The sequence below is a fragment of the Bos grunniens genome, chromosome 8 (assembly GCF_055505025.1).
Source record: "Bos grunniens cultivar Pamir isolate PY7600 chromosome 8, Bosgru_T2T1.0, whole genome shotgun sequence".
Lineage (NCBI taxonomy): Eukaryota > Metazoa > Chordata > Mammalia > Artiodactyla > Bovidae > Bos > Bos grunniens.
The window spans coordinates 100,425,815-100,441,511 of NC_141172.1; the positions used below are offsets into that span (position 1 = coordinate 100,425,815).

At 40.5% G+C, this 15,697-nt stretch overlaps 1 protein-coding gene across 17 annotated transcripts in view; it reads right to left on the bottom strand.

Annotated features, from left to right (window-relative positions):
• The window catches only part of ECPAS (Ecm29 proteasome adaptor and scaffold), a 107,488-nt gene that overhangs the window by 13,330 nt on the left and 78,461 nt on the right, over positions 1-15,697 (bottom strand). For all 17 annotated transcript variants that reach the window (XM_086315939.1, XM_086315951.1, XM_086315947.1 and 14 more), the window contains 14 exons: positions 15,313-15,427; positions 14,683-14,751; positions 13,855-13,972; positions 13,403-13,570; positions 9,504-9,583; positions 8,719-8,824; positions 7,890-7,937; positions 6,676-6,797; positions 4,970-5,120; positions 3,176-3,241; positions 1,775-1,864; positions 950-1,016; positions 166-257; positions 20-86 (listed from right to left, as the gene is read on the bottom strand). In XM_086315939.1, the coding sequence (XP_086172065.1) occupies positions 20-86; positions 166-257; positions 950-1,016; positions 1,775-1,864; positions 3,176-3,241; positions 4,970-5,120; positions 6,676-6,797; positions 7,890-7,937; positions 8,719-8,824; positions 9,504-9,583; positions 13,403-13,570; positions 13,855-13,972; positions 14,683-14,751; positions 15,313-15,427 (1,359 nt within the window). The remainder of the gene's footprint in view (positions 1-19; positions 87-165; positions 258-949; positions 1,017-1,774; positions 1,865-3,175; positions 3,242-4,969; positions 5,121-6,675; positions 6,798-7,889; positions 7,938-8,718; positions 8,825-9,503; positions 9,584-13,402; positions 13,571-13,854; positions 13,973-14,682; positions 14,752-15,312; positions 15,428-15,697) is intronic.

Below are 15,697 nucleotides of genomic sequence, written 5' to 3' on the forward strand. Positions count from 1 at the left end.
AGTAGGAAAAGAAAGACACCTTCTTTCTCCATATACCAGCCATTGAGCTTCTGCAGGAGTTTCTCAGTGCTGCTATCCCGTGAGGTCTGGAAGAGAAACGATCCCAGTCATTTCTCTGTAATTATGCCACTATACTTATTTAACTAAGTAAGAAATCCAACTCACCCGAACTAAATGGCCCATGGCAAATGCACAGGATTTCTGAATTACACTGTTCCGATCAGTCAGGCCACTAAGCAAAGCACTCATGAGTTTACCTGGCACAAACAAAGGAGGAAAATCTTGACACCTGGTTGACCAAACGCTCTGCTCTGTTCCCAGGACCCAGACAAACTTAAACCTGTAGTCAGTATCTGATTTATTCCATGGCAGCCTAGAGCCCTTGCACATTACATTTGTAATATCCATTCGCTTCTCTTTGCTTGGTGTAAAATTAAAAATTAAACTGCATCAGGACTTCCCTGGCAGTCCAGTGGTTAAGAATCTGTGCTTCCAATGCAGGAGGTACCAGGGGGAACTAAGATCCTGCAGATGGCACAGTGTGCCCAAGAAATAAAAGTAAACAAATAATAATCTGTGTCTAGAATACTGGGGGGAAAGCTGCAAAAATGAGACTGAGGTACTTTTGTAAAAGTCCCTCAGTCCCACCTGGAAATCAATCCAAGAAGATAAAAGTGTTGATGTAAAATTACAAATCCTACAGAAGAGGAGATACTTTCACCTCCTTATACCAGCAAGAAATAAAATCTGTAAACCCGTGAAAACGTGCTAAACTTGATCATCTTGTACCTCTTGCAAAGAGAGATAAAGGCAGAGGCGGGGGAGCTTGAAGGAATAAGTACACAGTATCTCAAGCGTGGCTCAATGGCTGTTATTTTTCCATTTAAAACCTTGTCACACTAGACATGGCCATACCGAAACATCGCCCACATGGTTCAGACAAACTCACCTGAGTAGGGTGTTAGGTCCTGGGGACACTGAGTAGTCAATGATACGATGACACTGGCACAGCCTCCCTACAGGGTCACAAAGGCAAACGTCTAACTATGACGGTCACAGTGTTCTATCAAACTTTGTTTTAGGAGTCAGAGATTTAAAGAAATATGCAAAGCCTAACAGCCCCTCCAAGAGACCATCTAGGAAAACTCTTATTTTAAACTACTAACATGAAGATTTTCCTCAAGACTTCCAGCAGGATCCTTTGTTGCACACATGCACACTGCTCTCATACACTGCAAGTGAGGAGCAGACGCACACGACCTTTGGGAGGGCAACCCGCCACCCTGTCCATTCTTGTTCTAACATTTCCAGTTCTCGGAATTTAACCAAAGGAAGTAGCTTCAGATGTGTCCAAGGACATTCATCACAGTGCTTTGTGGAGAATCAAAAGAACTGAAAACCAATCAGATGTTCCCTGATGGGTTAAAATAAATGCTGTTCCAGCCACACAAGAGAATAATGTGGCCATTAGAGTGGGCACTGTGTAAGCACATGCACACAGAGAGACCAGAAGGCAACCCACCCCAGTATCCTTGCCTGGAGAATTCCCGTGGACAGAGGAGACGATATTTACTGAGTAAGTCACACGTTTTATATTCTGAGTGAGTTACATGTTTTAAGTTACTAATGCAGTCACAGAAACAAAATAGTTAATGTAAAATAGTATTAGGTTTTAAGGGGAAAAAAACGTATTTCACACATGACGTCTATTCTATGTTTGTGGCCCAAACTAAAAAAGATGGAAATTTCTCTGGTAAAAAATACACTTGCTTACCTTGGTTCCAAGACCTACACCGCTTCTGATCAGTTCACATAATCTAGGAACTAGCTCACCCAGCACTGACACATCAAGATACTGCAGGCACTTTGGGAAGAGAATAAATATAAAGTTAACTTAAGGAAATAAGTCAGTCAGTCAGTCAGTACCACATCTTCAATTAAAAACTGCCCGGGACTTCCCTGGTGGTCTAGTGGTGAAGGCTGTGAGCTTCCACTGCAGAGGGAGCAGGTTGATCCCTGGTCGGGGAACTAGCCACTCCCCTTCCCCCAAGAAAACTGCCCACGTCAACTATGCACCCGACTGGTTTTGACATGAAGTTGAAAAACTACTGGTTTGATTTTGCTCTAATTTCAGTGTTAAAACCACCATTATACTACACACAAGAAAGCCATTTATCAGTGGTTCAACATTAGAAACAAAAAATAATAAAAAGCACCGATTTATAAAGGAGAAAATAAATAATGAGCACCCAAGAAGAAAGGATCTCTCTGGGTCTATTTCCTCTTTATCAATCCAGATTAAAACCGACCTTCTTCAGGAGGCCTGCCCTACCAAGCCATCTTATTAAAGTTGACTTCTTAGGCTGAATTTATGATACTGTTCTTTTGAAAGTGTAACCACTACATTCTATTACTGATGAACACATCTATAAGAAGTTTGCTAACTATTTCTATTTCTTTAAGCTTTCTTCCCCCATCATCCAACTAAAATATAACATCTTTAGACCAAATTTTGGTAATAATTCCCCAGTAAGCGCTAGAAAAATTTCTTCTCTTGTCTAATCTTGCGATCTGCCTAGCACCACAATTTCCAGTAGCTCATGAGTTCTCAGTTAACCACTCCAGGGCAGGCACAGGAGAGTCGGCTTTTGTGACCTTAGGGACTCTTAATCTACGACTCCACAAACGCTGGAACTTTGAAACTTGGTGCCAAGCAGCTCTTTTCTGCAAATCCCCTTCCTTTAACTGAACAACCTATCGAAGGTGCTCAGTTCTCTCTCCCTACCTTTTCTGCTGTCTACTTCTCTGAACACTTCCAGCTTACACCTTCCTAGGTCCCCAAGACAGTGCTCAGGCAGAGACGAATACCTGAACCTTTCTTTAGACAGGTAGGACAAAAGATATACAGATACAGATTTACAGGGAAATCTTTTAATATATTGTTTCCCTGCATAAGACAAATCTGGGCTAATGGGAGTCTAGTATTGGGGAAAGTATGTGTTCCTTTAGCAATACAGGAGAAGAAAAAAGAATTCTTAAGAAAAAACTAGAGTCACAACAGCTGCTTGATTCGTTCCTTAAATCTCTAGTTCATTCAATGCACTGGAACCTGAAGACTTTGAACACTACCCTCTAAAGTAAGCCAACAAATGTTCTCATTATAGGAGGCACTGACCATGTTGATTGTTTCCATCATGGGAGAGGATTTGGCAGCACTGAGTCGGGCACTATCCATTGCAGCCTGAGAACACAAATACAAGGGCATTCGATCAATTAAGAAGAACCTCCACAGACTCCCACTGGGTGAGACTGCCAAATTAAGAAATATTTTTAAAGAATATACAGATACAACAAATTAAAACACAAATCTAAATAACTTCTTCGGTCCTGCATTCAACCATAGATATGTTAAGGCAGCATCTCATCACAGGTTAGACATGCAGACGACAGTTCAGTATTAACCACAGCTAGAACACACCCCAGTATGGCTCTGAGCAAGTTATCCAGCCTTCCGGAGCCTCAGGTTTTCCATCCAATAAGAAGCAGATTAAATAATTTTCCATCTAAGACATGATTTTTAATTTTTATACATGTTTTCCTTTAACTATGGAAAGGGCCCTCATATGGTATTTTAGTCCAAGAACTAGGGAGCAGGAGAGGCTGACACTATCCAGACATAATAAACAAGAAAAATTAGGCACACAGAAGTGACTTGCCTACGGCTGCAAAGTCTGAACTATAATTCACGTTTTTTCATTCTCAACACTTATTAGGTGGGAACACAGGAAGGGGCAAGATTACTGCTGAAAGAGGGAAGAATGACCTTAGAAGAAAGAGTAGTATCAGAGGCAAAGGGAATGAGAAGAGAACAGTTTAGGTGAGTTAAAAACCAAACACTGAACTGAGAGAAAGCTTTTACAATCATATGACAGGAGCTTGATAGTTCTAACAAAGACAAATGCAAAAATATAAACAAGTGAAAAATAAACACGGAAAAGAAACAATACAACTCACAAAATAAATACAGATGGCTAACACAATATGAAAAGACAATGGACAGCACTAATAACAGGAAACTGCAAATTAGAATGGGATTCTTATCAGACTGATATTATTCAGTGCTGGCACAGATGTGGAGAAAACAGAACATGTGTAACTTTTGATAGTATAAAATCTCCCACACAAAAGTTCAAAACAACCTCACTACAGAACACTACACACACACTAAAAAGAATGAAACGGATCGACATACACACATGGTATTTTGTTAAAAACACAAATCAAGTTGCAGAACGTTTGTAGCTTGATTCTATTTCTAAGTTACTGTGTTTGTTGATTTTGTAGTCCGTGACTACAAAAGAACTTGAAAGAAGACACAGGGAACTGCTGACAGCATGTCCTCAGGAACGACACTGTGCTGCCAGAGAAGAGGGGACTCCTGGGGGAATACTTTCTACACTTCTGTGATGCTTTAATTTTTCACATTAAATATATTTCATCTGTAATTTAAAGGAAAAAAACCCCACAACTCTGATTAAGAGACTAGGGAACTATAGTATACCTAAAAAAGCAAAATACTTTTGAACCATGCCAAAGTCTAGCTAGACATCCTCTTGACTTGTAGAGCAAGAATGGTTCATAGAAAAAGACTCTGAGGGTGTAGACTTAACCCCTAAAAAATAAACAAACATGTACCAAAAACTCTGTTAAATAAATGTACTGATGTATTTTTTTGGATAGAAGTGTCATTTTTCACTCACTTCACATAATAGTATATGAGTCCTCTCCCTGCCCACCCCACTACTAAAAAAAACACTGCATGTGGTTATAGGAGTCAAATTGTTTCAAGAGTGTTGAAAGTATCAATTGAGTCCTGGAGTTTGACCAAGGACCCTGGAGGACCTATTCAGTATCTTAACAGGACTCTCCCTTCACAATAATTATCAATACACTTGTGCTGTCAACTCACCTTTTCTTGGTCTGTAGCCCGGAGGCTCAAATAATTGAGAACTTGGGGCTCCAATACACTTAGGGACTCCAGCAGAGCTGGGATGAGTTTTGGCGCATGTGGCTTCAACATGGCTCCTGCACTTTTGCTGATCTTCACAAGGGTGTTGATACTACAGACACACAAAACACAACTCTTGAGTTCTTTTAACAAAAGGAAGAAGCCCTACAAGTCTAATCATGAGGATATCCTGCAGTTACCTGCATTAAGGAACATACTCCCTTGGGTTCAGAGCCTAGTCTTAGCTCTGTGTTGTTTTTCTGGGTTTTGTTTCTACTTTTGATTAAAGAAAATTTCATGCATGTATGAAAGCAGAGAGGATCATAAATGAAATTCTATTATGTTCTCCACTCAGTTCAACAATTAATAACCTTTGGCCAATTCTGTCTCACTTATACATCCATTATACATACAGATCTTTTTACTTTTTACCCCTGCCGTCGTATTTTGAAGCATAATCCCTAACTTAACTTCAATATGTGTCATCATGAGAGGAGGACTCTTTATCATCATCAAAATACCATTTCACACCCCAAAAATATTAATAATTCTTTTCATATCATCTGATGGTTTCACAAATGTCCTTAAGAGCTGGTTTGACGGAATTGAATCCAGAGTCCATCCACACATCGCAATTTACTGCATTTCCTGAATCTTTTTTCACAGTGTCCTCCTTCCTTTTTTTTCTTATAACTTATTTGTCCTCACTGATCGTATTCTGATGGTATCACTTAACATGTTCCTCTGTAGCTTATACAGATCTGCAGGCTAAATCTAGTTCAATTTTTTTTAAATAAGAATCTTTCACAGATGGTCTGTCATGTCCTATCCCATCACATTAGGATGCTTATCTTTTTCTGCGCTCTTAAAGAGTGATCAGAGGGTTCAAGTTTGGTCAGCACAAACCAACCATCCACTGTAACTCTCCCCATCAGCCTTTCACCAGTTGACTTAGAGCCACTTAGGATCATTACCTGGGTTATCTTACTGATGACAGCAAAATGGTGTTATCCTAATTTTATCATACCTCTGCATCTGTTAGCTGAATCCTTCTAAAAAGAACTTTCCCAAACCAACTACTTGATTACCACAAAACAGTGTTGATACTATTAATCTGATCTAATATAAAGAGTGAAATAAAAATGGAATTCATGAAGTTTCTAGATAGTATTCTAGTTAAAAAAAAAAAAAAACGAAACTAGTATCTTTCACTACTGGCTTTAACTTAGAAGAGCCATATAGATTTAAATACATGTTTCTTGAATATTTCACATGTAGTGAACAGCTTATTTTAAATCTAATAATCGGTGAAATGTTACTAAGTAATATAATCAACAAGCAAGCTTCCCAAGACCTTGCTTAACAGAAGCATAACAAGATATGCCTGCTGGGGGCAGAGGCCAGTGACGAGTAAAGAGCACACCGCACTCGAGGCTGAGGCAGGGTGCAGAACACTGGGCGGAAGCAAGGCTCCCAAGAGAACGTCTCTGCAAAAACGTTCTGACTCGCCACTTCTCACACACACTCTTGGGTAACCCCAGTGGATTCTCCTCAACTCCCTTCTCCATATGTTCCAAATCCATATGGATTTGAAGAAATCCAATTTCTACTGGATGGCTAGGAACTAAGTAAATCCAGTGTATTCAATCTCATCAGCTGATTCAAACCTGAGGGCTCGAACTTCTGTCACAGGACTCATCATTCCTTTGTCCAGAAGGCAGGGCAGGAGGACAGCAATGGTTCTCTGGCCAGCTGCTCCTTTGGCAGGGTCACACATTTTCACACAGACCTCACAGACAAAGAGCACAGAAATTAGTGAACCTGACCCCTCATCTGATAAAGCGTTCATCTGACAAAACACTTCCTACTTCCTACAGCCACAGGAAGAGTAAGTGATCCTACACTTTCTACCACTCCACAGAGGGAAAAAAAAGACCTCGTGATCTGGGGTTGAGTCCTAGGGCTGCCAATAACTAAACAGAAAATCTGGTAACACATTTCACTTTCTAAGCTTTGGTCTTCTAATTTGTCAAACAGGCAACAGCTGAAGATGAAATGAGAACCATTTAAGAAAGCACTCTGAAGAGGCTTAAGGTATTGTCACCATGATGATCATCAATAACTGGGCGGCAGCATAGCACAGAGGTCAAGAACACAAATGTGAAAGAAGAAACACCTGGGTTTAAAACCCAGTTTTACTAGGTCCTAATAATGTGACTTACATTATTAGGCATATACAGCTAGAACACATTAGAAGGCCCTGATACACCACAAAACAAAATGCAAATGGGAAACTAGTTTTTAAAAGGCTACCAACCTCGTAACTATGAAAGGCAGGTTAACACATAAACAGAGCACTAATGAAGAGAACAGATGCTTGATCTAAATGTCATGTGTGCTTCAGAGTCAAGAGAAAGTCGTATCTTATATAAAAGCCCAGAGGAGCCGACCATTTAAAGAGCCCAGAGATAAACTTTGTTAAAAATACTCATATTCTAATGTCATAGCACCCAGTTTCCCATTCACTGGGTTTCCCTCATGGCTCAGCTGGTAACAAATTCACCTGCAATGCGGGAGACCTGGGTTTAATCCCTAGGTTGGGAAGATCCCCTGGAGAAGGGAAAGGCTACCCACTCCAGTATTCTGGCCTGGAGAATTCCATGGACTACACCCCACGGGTTCGCAAAGAGTTGGCACATGACTGAGTGACTTTCACTTTCTTTCATTTTTCCACTCATCGTTAAGAACGGTAGGTTGCAACATGAAGTCAATTACAATGCAGTTAAATGTCACTTTATATGACAAAAAAATTATTATTATTTTCATTGTCACATAGAATCCTGCCCCACTTCACCCCCAGTAAAAGATTAAGAGTTTTCACCTTGCTCAGAGTTTTCAGAGCTAGTTCTGCTGCTTTTCGTACAGATTCCTAAAAAAAAAAAAGAGAAGTCTGATATCATACAAGTCAGAGTTTCCATCTCATCTACCCTCAAACGTGCATTTAAACTGCCTCCAAATCTACACAAACTGATGAAAAACCCTACTTTCATTAACAAGTAAAAACAATCTTTCACTAGGCTCTGTGCCCATCAAGGAGCATATTACCATGATGGACTATTATTTTTTAAATTAGATACAACCTATTTTGACCCTACAAAAATATGGATATTAAGTATAACAGCTTAGAAACTAAATTGATTATAAAAGCAACTGTGTGAAGACGTATGTGAAAATTCTCAAAAACCTAAAAAATCTCTGATGAATAAAGAAAAAAAAAGAAGCATCTAATTTTAATTGTAAGATTGAAAAATCTAAAATTTAGATTGCGAAGGCAAAATTCAGAGAAAAACTGGACACATTATTTGGGAATGACTGATTCAACTTATGAAACTGATCAAGTAGAATTATATTGGATTATTTCTATTGTTTGTCCTTCATCAATAGCATCACAAGATCTCTACTGAAAGAAAATCAAGCAGTAGAGCTACCCTTTATTTTTAAAAAAAAAGGTAATTAAATTTAGACCTAAAGCTACCTAACCTTACCACTTCACAGACAGATCAAGACTGAAACTTTGGAGGAAAATTCGGAAAATTCTGGTCTTCTAAAAAATTGTCTGGATACTGAATTTTGAAATATGTAACATACATATCTTAACAATTCCAATTTCTGCTAGTCTACAAATAAATGCATGTTTATTTATACAGTACCTTTATATCATCTTGTACTCTAAAGAGGGTTTCCCAAATTTCTGGAAGTTTATCAATGATGTCATCTAGGGGTCTTCCTCTTAATAAATCATTCAGAGCTAAGCAGCTGAAAATAAACAATTTGGTTTCAAATATATGATCAAAAAAGCTCAGTCTTTTACTACAAAATATTCATATAAGAATACGGTTTCTGCCTATATGTGTACTCTTAACCCCTTTACTCCAAGATAGGTATGCGTACTCTCCCTGTGATGCCTGATATACCACAGGCATAAGGCATTTACAACCATCAAATGTCTGTGTCCCGCAACTATAATACAATCTCTTTCAGATGACATGTCATCATTTTTTACTTAGCAGTACACTTCAGAGCCTAGCACACACTACCAAGCACGTGGCAGACACTGAGTAGACCTAAATTATTTACGGATAAATAAATGCTACCCTACAAAGTTATGAGACTATATAAACGTACCCTGATGTCTAATTTAACAAGTGATCGTCTACTTTAATCAGGCTGGCCAAAAAGTTCGTTCAGGTTTTTCAGTATGGTGGCATGGAAAAATCTGAACAAACTTTGGCCAACCCAGTAAATCATACTTAGAAAAACTAAGACAACTTAGGAAAACCACCGGCTATAGCTTAAATGTTATTAATGATCTAACCCAACCAGAAATATGCTTTTCAGTGGTTTTAACGCATTCTTTTTGCACAAGGTATAAAACTTGGAAATTTGAAGGGGAAAAAAATGCAGTTTTTACTAGTTATATCTCCAAAAATGATACCTGGATTCTCGAACTCGCCACATATTGCTGGTTAGATTCTTAACCAAATCTTGAAGAATTTCCTTCAAATACTTATCCACCTAATGATAGTAAAAGGATAAAATTAAAAATTCAAAATCCATCAATAATCAAATGTGCATCTCTACCACACTGTTTCTATATGTAACAGGCTAAGTGTCTCTCTAGGCCTTTCAGTCCACAAGTCTCTCCCCACTTTGGTTGCTAAAAGCTGCCCAACTGATCATCTTAAAATGCAAGCACGATCTCTTATTTTCCTCAGTGTGTGATAATAAAGTCCAGTCACCCAAGTATGGATATGAAGACCTCCTGCACCTCTCTGGCTCCCACGGTCTCATGTCCTATCTCACCTCCATTCACCTCCACTTCCTGGCACATATCACCTCGAGCTCTTCTATCACCTCCTTGCCTGGCTAACTTCTATTTCTCCAAGATTCAAATCAGGCATCACCTTCACAGACAAGAACCATCTATCCTGCCCCATACGCCCACGGCACCTGCTTAAGAGCATCATATCAGCCGGCACAGTCACGGTCCTGCCCCTTCACACTGAGACCCCAAGGGCAGGGACAGCATCGCACTTGTGTTTGCCTCCCTGGTACCTTGCACAGTGTCTGGCACATGAAGAAGGATCTGACTGTTCAGAATGAAGATGAATTTAATCTTTTAGCTTTGCCATACACTTCTCCATTTGATAATAACAACACACTGATAGCAGATTGACTTTGACTGATTCAAAACTGGGAATGGAATATGACAAGGCTGTATATCATTACCCTGCTTATTTAACTTATATGCAGAGTACATCATGTGAAATGCCAGGCTGGATGAATCACGAGCTAGAATCAAGACTGCTGGGGGAAATATCAGTAACCTCAGATATGCAGATGACACCACCCTAATGGCAGAAAGTGAAGAGGAACTAAAGAGCCTCTTGATGAAGGTAAAAGAGGTGAGTGAAAAAGCTGGCTTGAAACTCAACATTCAAAAAACTAAGATCATGGCAACCAGTCCCCTCACTTCATGGCAAAAAAGAAGAGGGAAAAAGCAGAAGCAATGACAGATTTTATTTCCTTGAGCTCCAAAGTCACTGTGGATGGTGACCGCAGCCATGAAATTAAAAGACACTTGCTCCTTGGAAGGAAAGCTATGACAAATCTAGACAGCATACTAAAAAGCAGAGATTATCACTTTGCAAACATCAGTCAGTATACTCAAAGCTATGGTTTTTCCAGTAGTCATGTACAGATGTGAGAGTTGGACCATATAGAAGGCAAACCACCCAAGAATTGATGCTTTCAAATTGTGCTGCTGGAGAAGATTCTTGAGAGTCCCTTGGACAGCAAGGAGACTAAACCAGTCAATCCTAAAGGATATCAACCCTGAATATTCATTGGAACGACTGGTGCTGAAGCTGAAGCTCCAAAACTTTGGCCACCTGATATGAAGAGCCGATTCACTGAAAAAGACCCTGATGCGGGGAAGGCAGAAAGAGGAGGAGGCAGGAGAGAATGAGATGGTTAGATAGCATCACTGACTCAACGGACACAAATCTGAGCAAACTCTGGAAGAAAGTAAAGGAGAGAGGAGCCTGGCACGCTGCAGTCTGTGCGGTCGCAGAGTCGGACAGGACTTAGCAACTAAACAACAATAACAGAACTTCAAAACTTATGGCTTTTCCACTTTTACTCTCATAGGTAAGAGAGGTTTTGTTATCCTCACTGATATGCAAGAAAACCAAGAGAGGAAGGGAATAATTCATCTAAGAGTAAAGAAACTGATGCCTTTCTAAGCCCATGTCTCTAGACAGCCTCCAGTGATCTCATCCACATCTGTGGCTTTACCTTCCACGCACAGAGATGACACTCACATCTCAAGAGCCTCGGCCTGGGCCCTGAACTCAGCCTACGTGATCTCGGCTGACTCATCTGTACCAAGCACTCTCCTAGAGCAAACAGAACTCGTTGAACCCTCAGAGGGAAACCCTCCAGTGCCTTCCAGCACCAGACCAGAGAGAGAGGAACGGGCCACATCGTGCTTAGGGGTGGAAAGACACGGTAAGGGTCGTGGGGTTTGTTTAACTCAACTAGGATTTGCTATATGACACAGGGAGCTCAACTCAGTGCTCCTTGACAACCTAGAGAGGTGGGAAGGGATGGGAGGTAGGAGGACGTTTCAAGAGGGAGGGGACATATGTTTACCTATGGCTGATCTATGCTGCTGGCAGGAGAAACCAGCACAATCTTGTAAACTAATTACCCTCCAACTGAAAATAAATTAAAAAAAATTTTTTAAGAAATACAAAACAGAAAAAAAGAACAACTAGACAGGAGATCAACAGCATGATAAACTACCTAGATCCAACAGACGTTTATGGAACATTTTCTTTTCAATAACAGCAGACTGCAAATTCTTCTGAAGTATACATGGAACATTCTCCAGGGTCACTATTTGCAAGGTCATGAAATGTTTCAAAACATTTAAAAGGATTGAAATCATACAAAATGTGTTTGATCATAATGGAATAATAATAAATAATAATACATTAATAATCAATAACAGAAGGAAACTATATCATTCAACGCATGATATTTTCATGTTTTTCACATGGAATGCTCTGACCTACTCCCATCCTTGGAAAAACAGCAGCTAAAATAAAATAGTATCTGCTTGAAAAGATAAATCAATAAAAAATAAAGTGATCTAGGAAGCCACCAAAGGATCTCAACCCAAAACACAATCCAATTTGCACTTTTAAAAATCACTTTTACTGCTGGTAAGTCAATGAAGGAGGGCAAATAGAAAAGATGACAATGTATTCATTAGGGAAGAACTAGGAAAAAAAGAGAGTAGATTCAAGAAACATTTTGCAGGGAATTCCATGGCAGTCCAGTGGTTAAGACTCAGTGCTTTCACTGCCACAGGCTCAGGTTCGATTCCCGGTCAGGGAGCTAAGAGCCTGCAAACCACACTGTGAAGTCAAAAAAAAAAAAAAAAAGAAAAGAAAAGAAAGAAAGAAATACCTTGGAAGAAGAATGAACAGAATTTGCTCCTAGATTCAACTGAGGGTGGGATGAGACAGACAACAGCCAAGATGCTGCCCAGTTTTGCAGCTTGGGGAAATGGACATAGAAGAAGAGAGAGGGAAGGCTGTGATGGTTTTTCTTGGGCCACGTGGCATGTGGGATCTTGGTTCCCAGAACAGGGATCAAACCCGCATCCCCTGCAGTGGCAGCACAGTGTCTTAACCACTGGACCTCCGGGGAAATCCCAAGGGAAGGCCGTTTTTCTTAAGTCCTGTTCTGAACGTGTTATGTCTAACATATCTTGAAATGACATCCAAGTGACAATGTCAAGCAGGCAGTGAGATACAGCAATACAAGTCAGGAACATAAGTCGTGCCTGGGTCAGAAGATTAAGACTGGGAACGATCACAATCAAGGTGACATTTACAAGCCCTGGACCTGAGAGCTCATCTCAAAGGAGAAAGTGGAGAGAGAAAAAGGTACTCAGAGGCAAGTCCCGAGAAATCCTAGTATCTAACAATGCCAGAGAATACAAGCAGCAGCCAAACACGGTAACTGCCTGCTTCCTCGTCCACCCCGTTCTCCACCGCATCAGTGCTATCGACACAGCTTCCAGTGGTGTGGGTACACCGCCAGTTCCTCCGCCATCCACCCACTAGACATGTCATTACTTCTATTTCTGAGGTTTCAGTAAATGTTGCCATGAGCATCTTTGGTACCTTGAAAGGAGGAAGAAAGCAAAAAGATGAAAGAAAGTCTATTTGTTTAAACAAACAGGTGTACAGAGGAGAAAGGAAGGTAAGCCTGGGTTTACACCCCGCCTGTAACCTGGGACAAGCGTTCACAGATACTTGCCATTGACTTGTCAGTGACCAGTGCGTTCCAAATACTTGTCATGGCCTGTCGAATGCCAAGGTTGGGATCAAACTGGTAACGATAAAGACGCGGAACTAGCTGAGGCAGGAAAGGAGCCAGCTGTTCTCCAGCTCTGGTAGCAATTACATTAAAACCAAAAGCAGCACCCTAAAAAGACAGTAGCAAGGTGAAGTGGCTCAGACACACCTATTGCAATAAAATATTAACACATTAAATACCACACAAGTTCCCCTCCTAGCCTTGTCCCTGAAGACATCCTGATTTACCAAGTGTCCAGTATCAACACTATACCAGCTCTGGGGTGGGACGGAGCTCTCTCACCACAGACGTGTACAAAACACTGCGTTATCAATTGTCACCGTCTGCCAGTGAGGCAGGTTTGATTTGAAGGGAAGAAAAAAAAATAAAACTGTTGGGAAACAGCCACTTACCTTCCTCGAGTTCCACATCGCATGATGGTTGGCTAGATTCATAAATTTATACACCAGATCCGGCTGACTAAGATCACTTGCCAGAGAACAGAGCTCCTTATAAGTAGAGAGGCCCTGGCTTGAAAACAAGAACCAAAAAGTACACAGTAATGTATTTCTCTACCTCCAGTCTAACAAAAATTACACTACCAATATTACTAGACATTTTAAAATTACATTTTCACTAAATTTCCAATATTGAGTTATCTCTTTACCACATAGGCAGAGAACCAGGGTGAAGAGAAACTAAGAAGTCGCCTAATTCAGTTCTCAACAACAGCTGGTGAATGACCTAAGGTACACACGATGCCCGTGCGGGTGGAGCCCTCGTCACCTCTGAGGCAGCGATAATCCTTCAGTACACTGTGCACCAAAGTCTGTGGATCCTGACAGAGCCGTCTAAAGACAACTTCTGTCTTCCTTACGTCTTTTCTAAGCTAGAGTGATAAGAACTTTTTTGAATCGCCCTCCCAGTCCAGTCCTGGGCTCCTTGATGGGTCAGGACCTCGTAAATGTGGGCAGCAGTTCAGCTCCTTCTTGGCTCCTGGCCGCGTCCTGCCCCCTTACTCCCCAGGTGAGGACCCCGGGGTCCCCTTCAATCAATTCCAGCACACAGAGTTCCATCTCAGTCTGGTTTCCAGGAAACTGAATCTAAAAACCTATGCTTTTTCTTTGAAGGGTCTTCTTCCGCTAACACACACTTCCCACAAAGCTGGAAATCAACTTGGTGAGCGTCCTCTCCACTGGACAGAAGGCGTCTCCAATGATGGGTGGATTTGGCACACTTACCCATCAGGGGTTTTGCCAAGGCTTCCTCCCTGAAACACCACTGTCTCTCCGGAAACTTCATGTTTAGCTCTAAACGAAAACAACAGCAAGAATTTACATGAGCCTCAAAATTTTCATACTGCCATTCAACTAATGTAAACATTTCAGCTGTAAACTGATAAAATCAACTCCTTATTAAGTATCTACAGTGAGCAAGATGTAAAAGCCAACTCGCCCTTCCCATTAGCCTGAGAATTCTGTAAAATAAAGTCTAGGAAGAACAAATAGATTCTCTTCACAGATCAGACTGTGCGGGATATGCAAGTCCTCTTTCCTGTCTTCATTTCCATTTAGCCAATCATAATTATGGTACTTCTGTAATCCAATGCTTTACCTGTCCCGAGATCATTCAGTTTTCAAAGCCTGAGTTATTGGCATGTTTGTAAATAGTAATTGAGTTTACTTTCTACACAGTATACACTGGATAATTAAACTGCTGTCCACAGCGTAGCAGGTGACGACTTGCAATTTAGAAAAGGCTTAATAAACAGGAAAACCAAAAGCTGAACTTCCCTTCTTTCACTGCGTATTCTTGGTATGTACAAAGCTTGCCCTGCGTGTTCAAATCTGAAGTTTCCAAGTTCACTGTACCTTTTGCCAGTCATCAGTGTTTCTACAAGAGTGGAAACCAATTCCTGTTGGTCTTGTTCATTGCCCAATTCATACACCAACCCAAGGCCTTTTGAGGCAACATCCTGGCTCAGTTCTACACAAAAGTCAGACAAAACAATATTCTTTTAAGAAAAATTTGTTCTCCAGCCATCAAGTGAAAAAAACTTTAATAAACCTATAACATTAACCAAAAATGATATCAAAGCAAAGATATGAAAACACCATCAACCTATTTTGTTAAAAAAATGTATTAAATCATCTGAGTGGACAGGACACCAGCCAAGTCCCTTAAATGAGAACTGCATTCACACAATATCCAACTCACAAATCAAGCCAACCCTGCTGGGCCTCAGTGGGCAGTGCG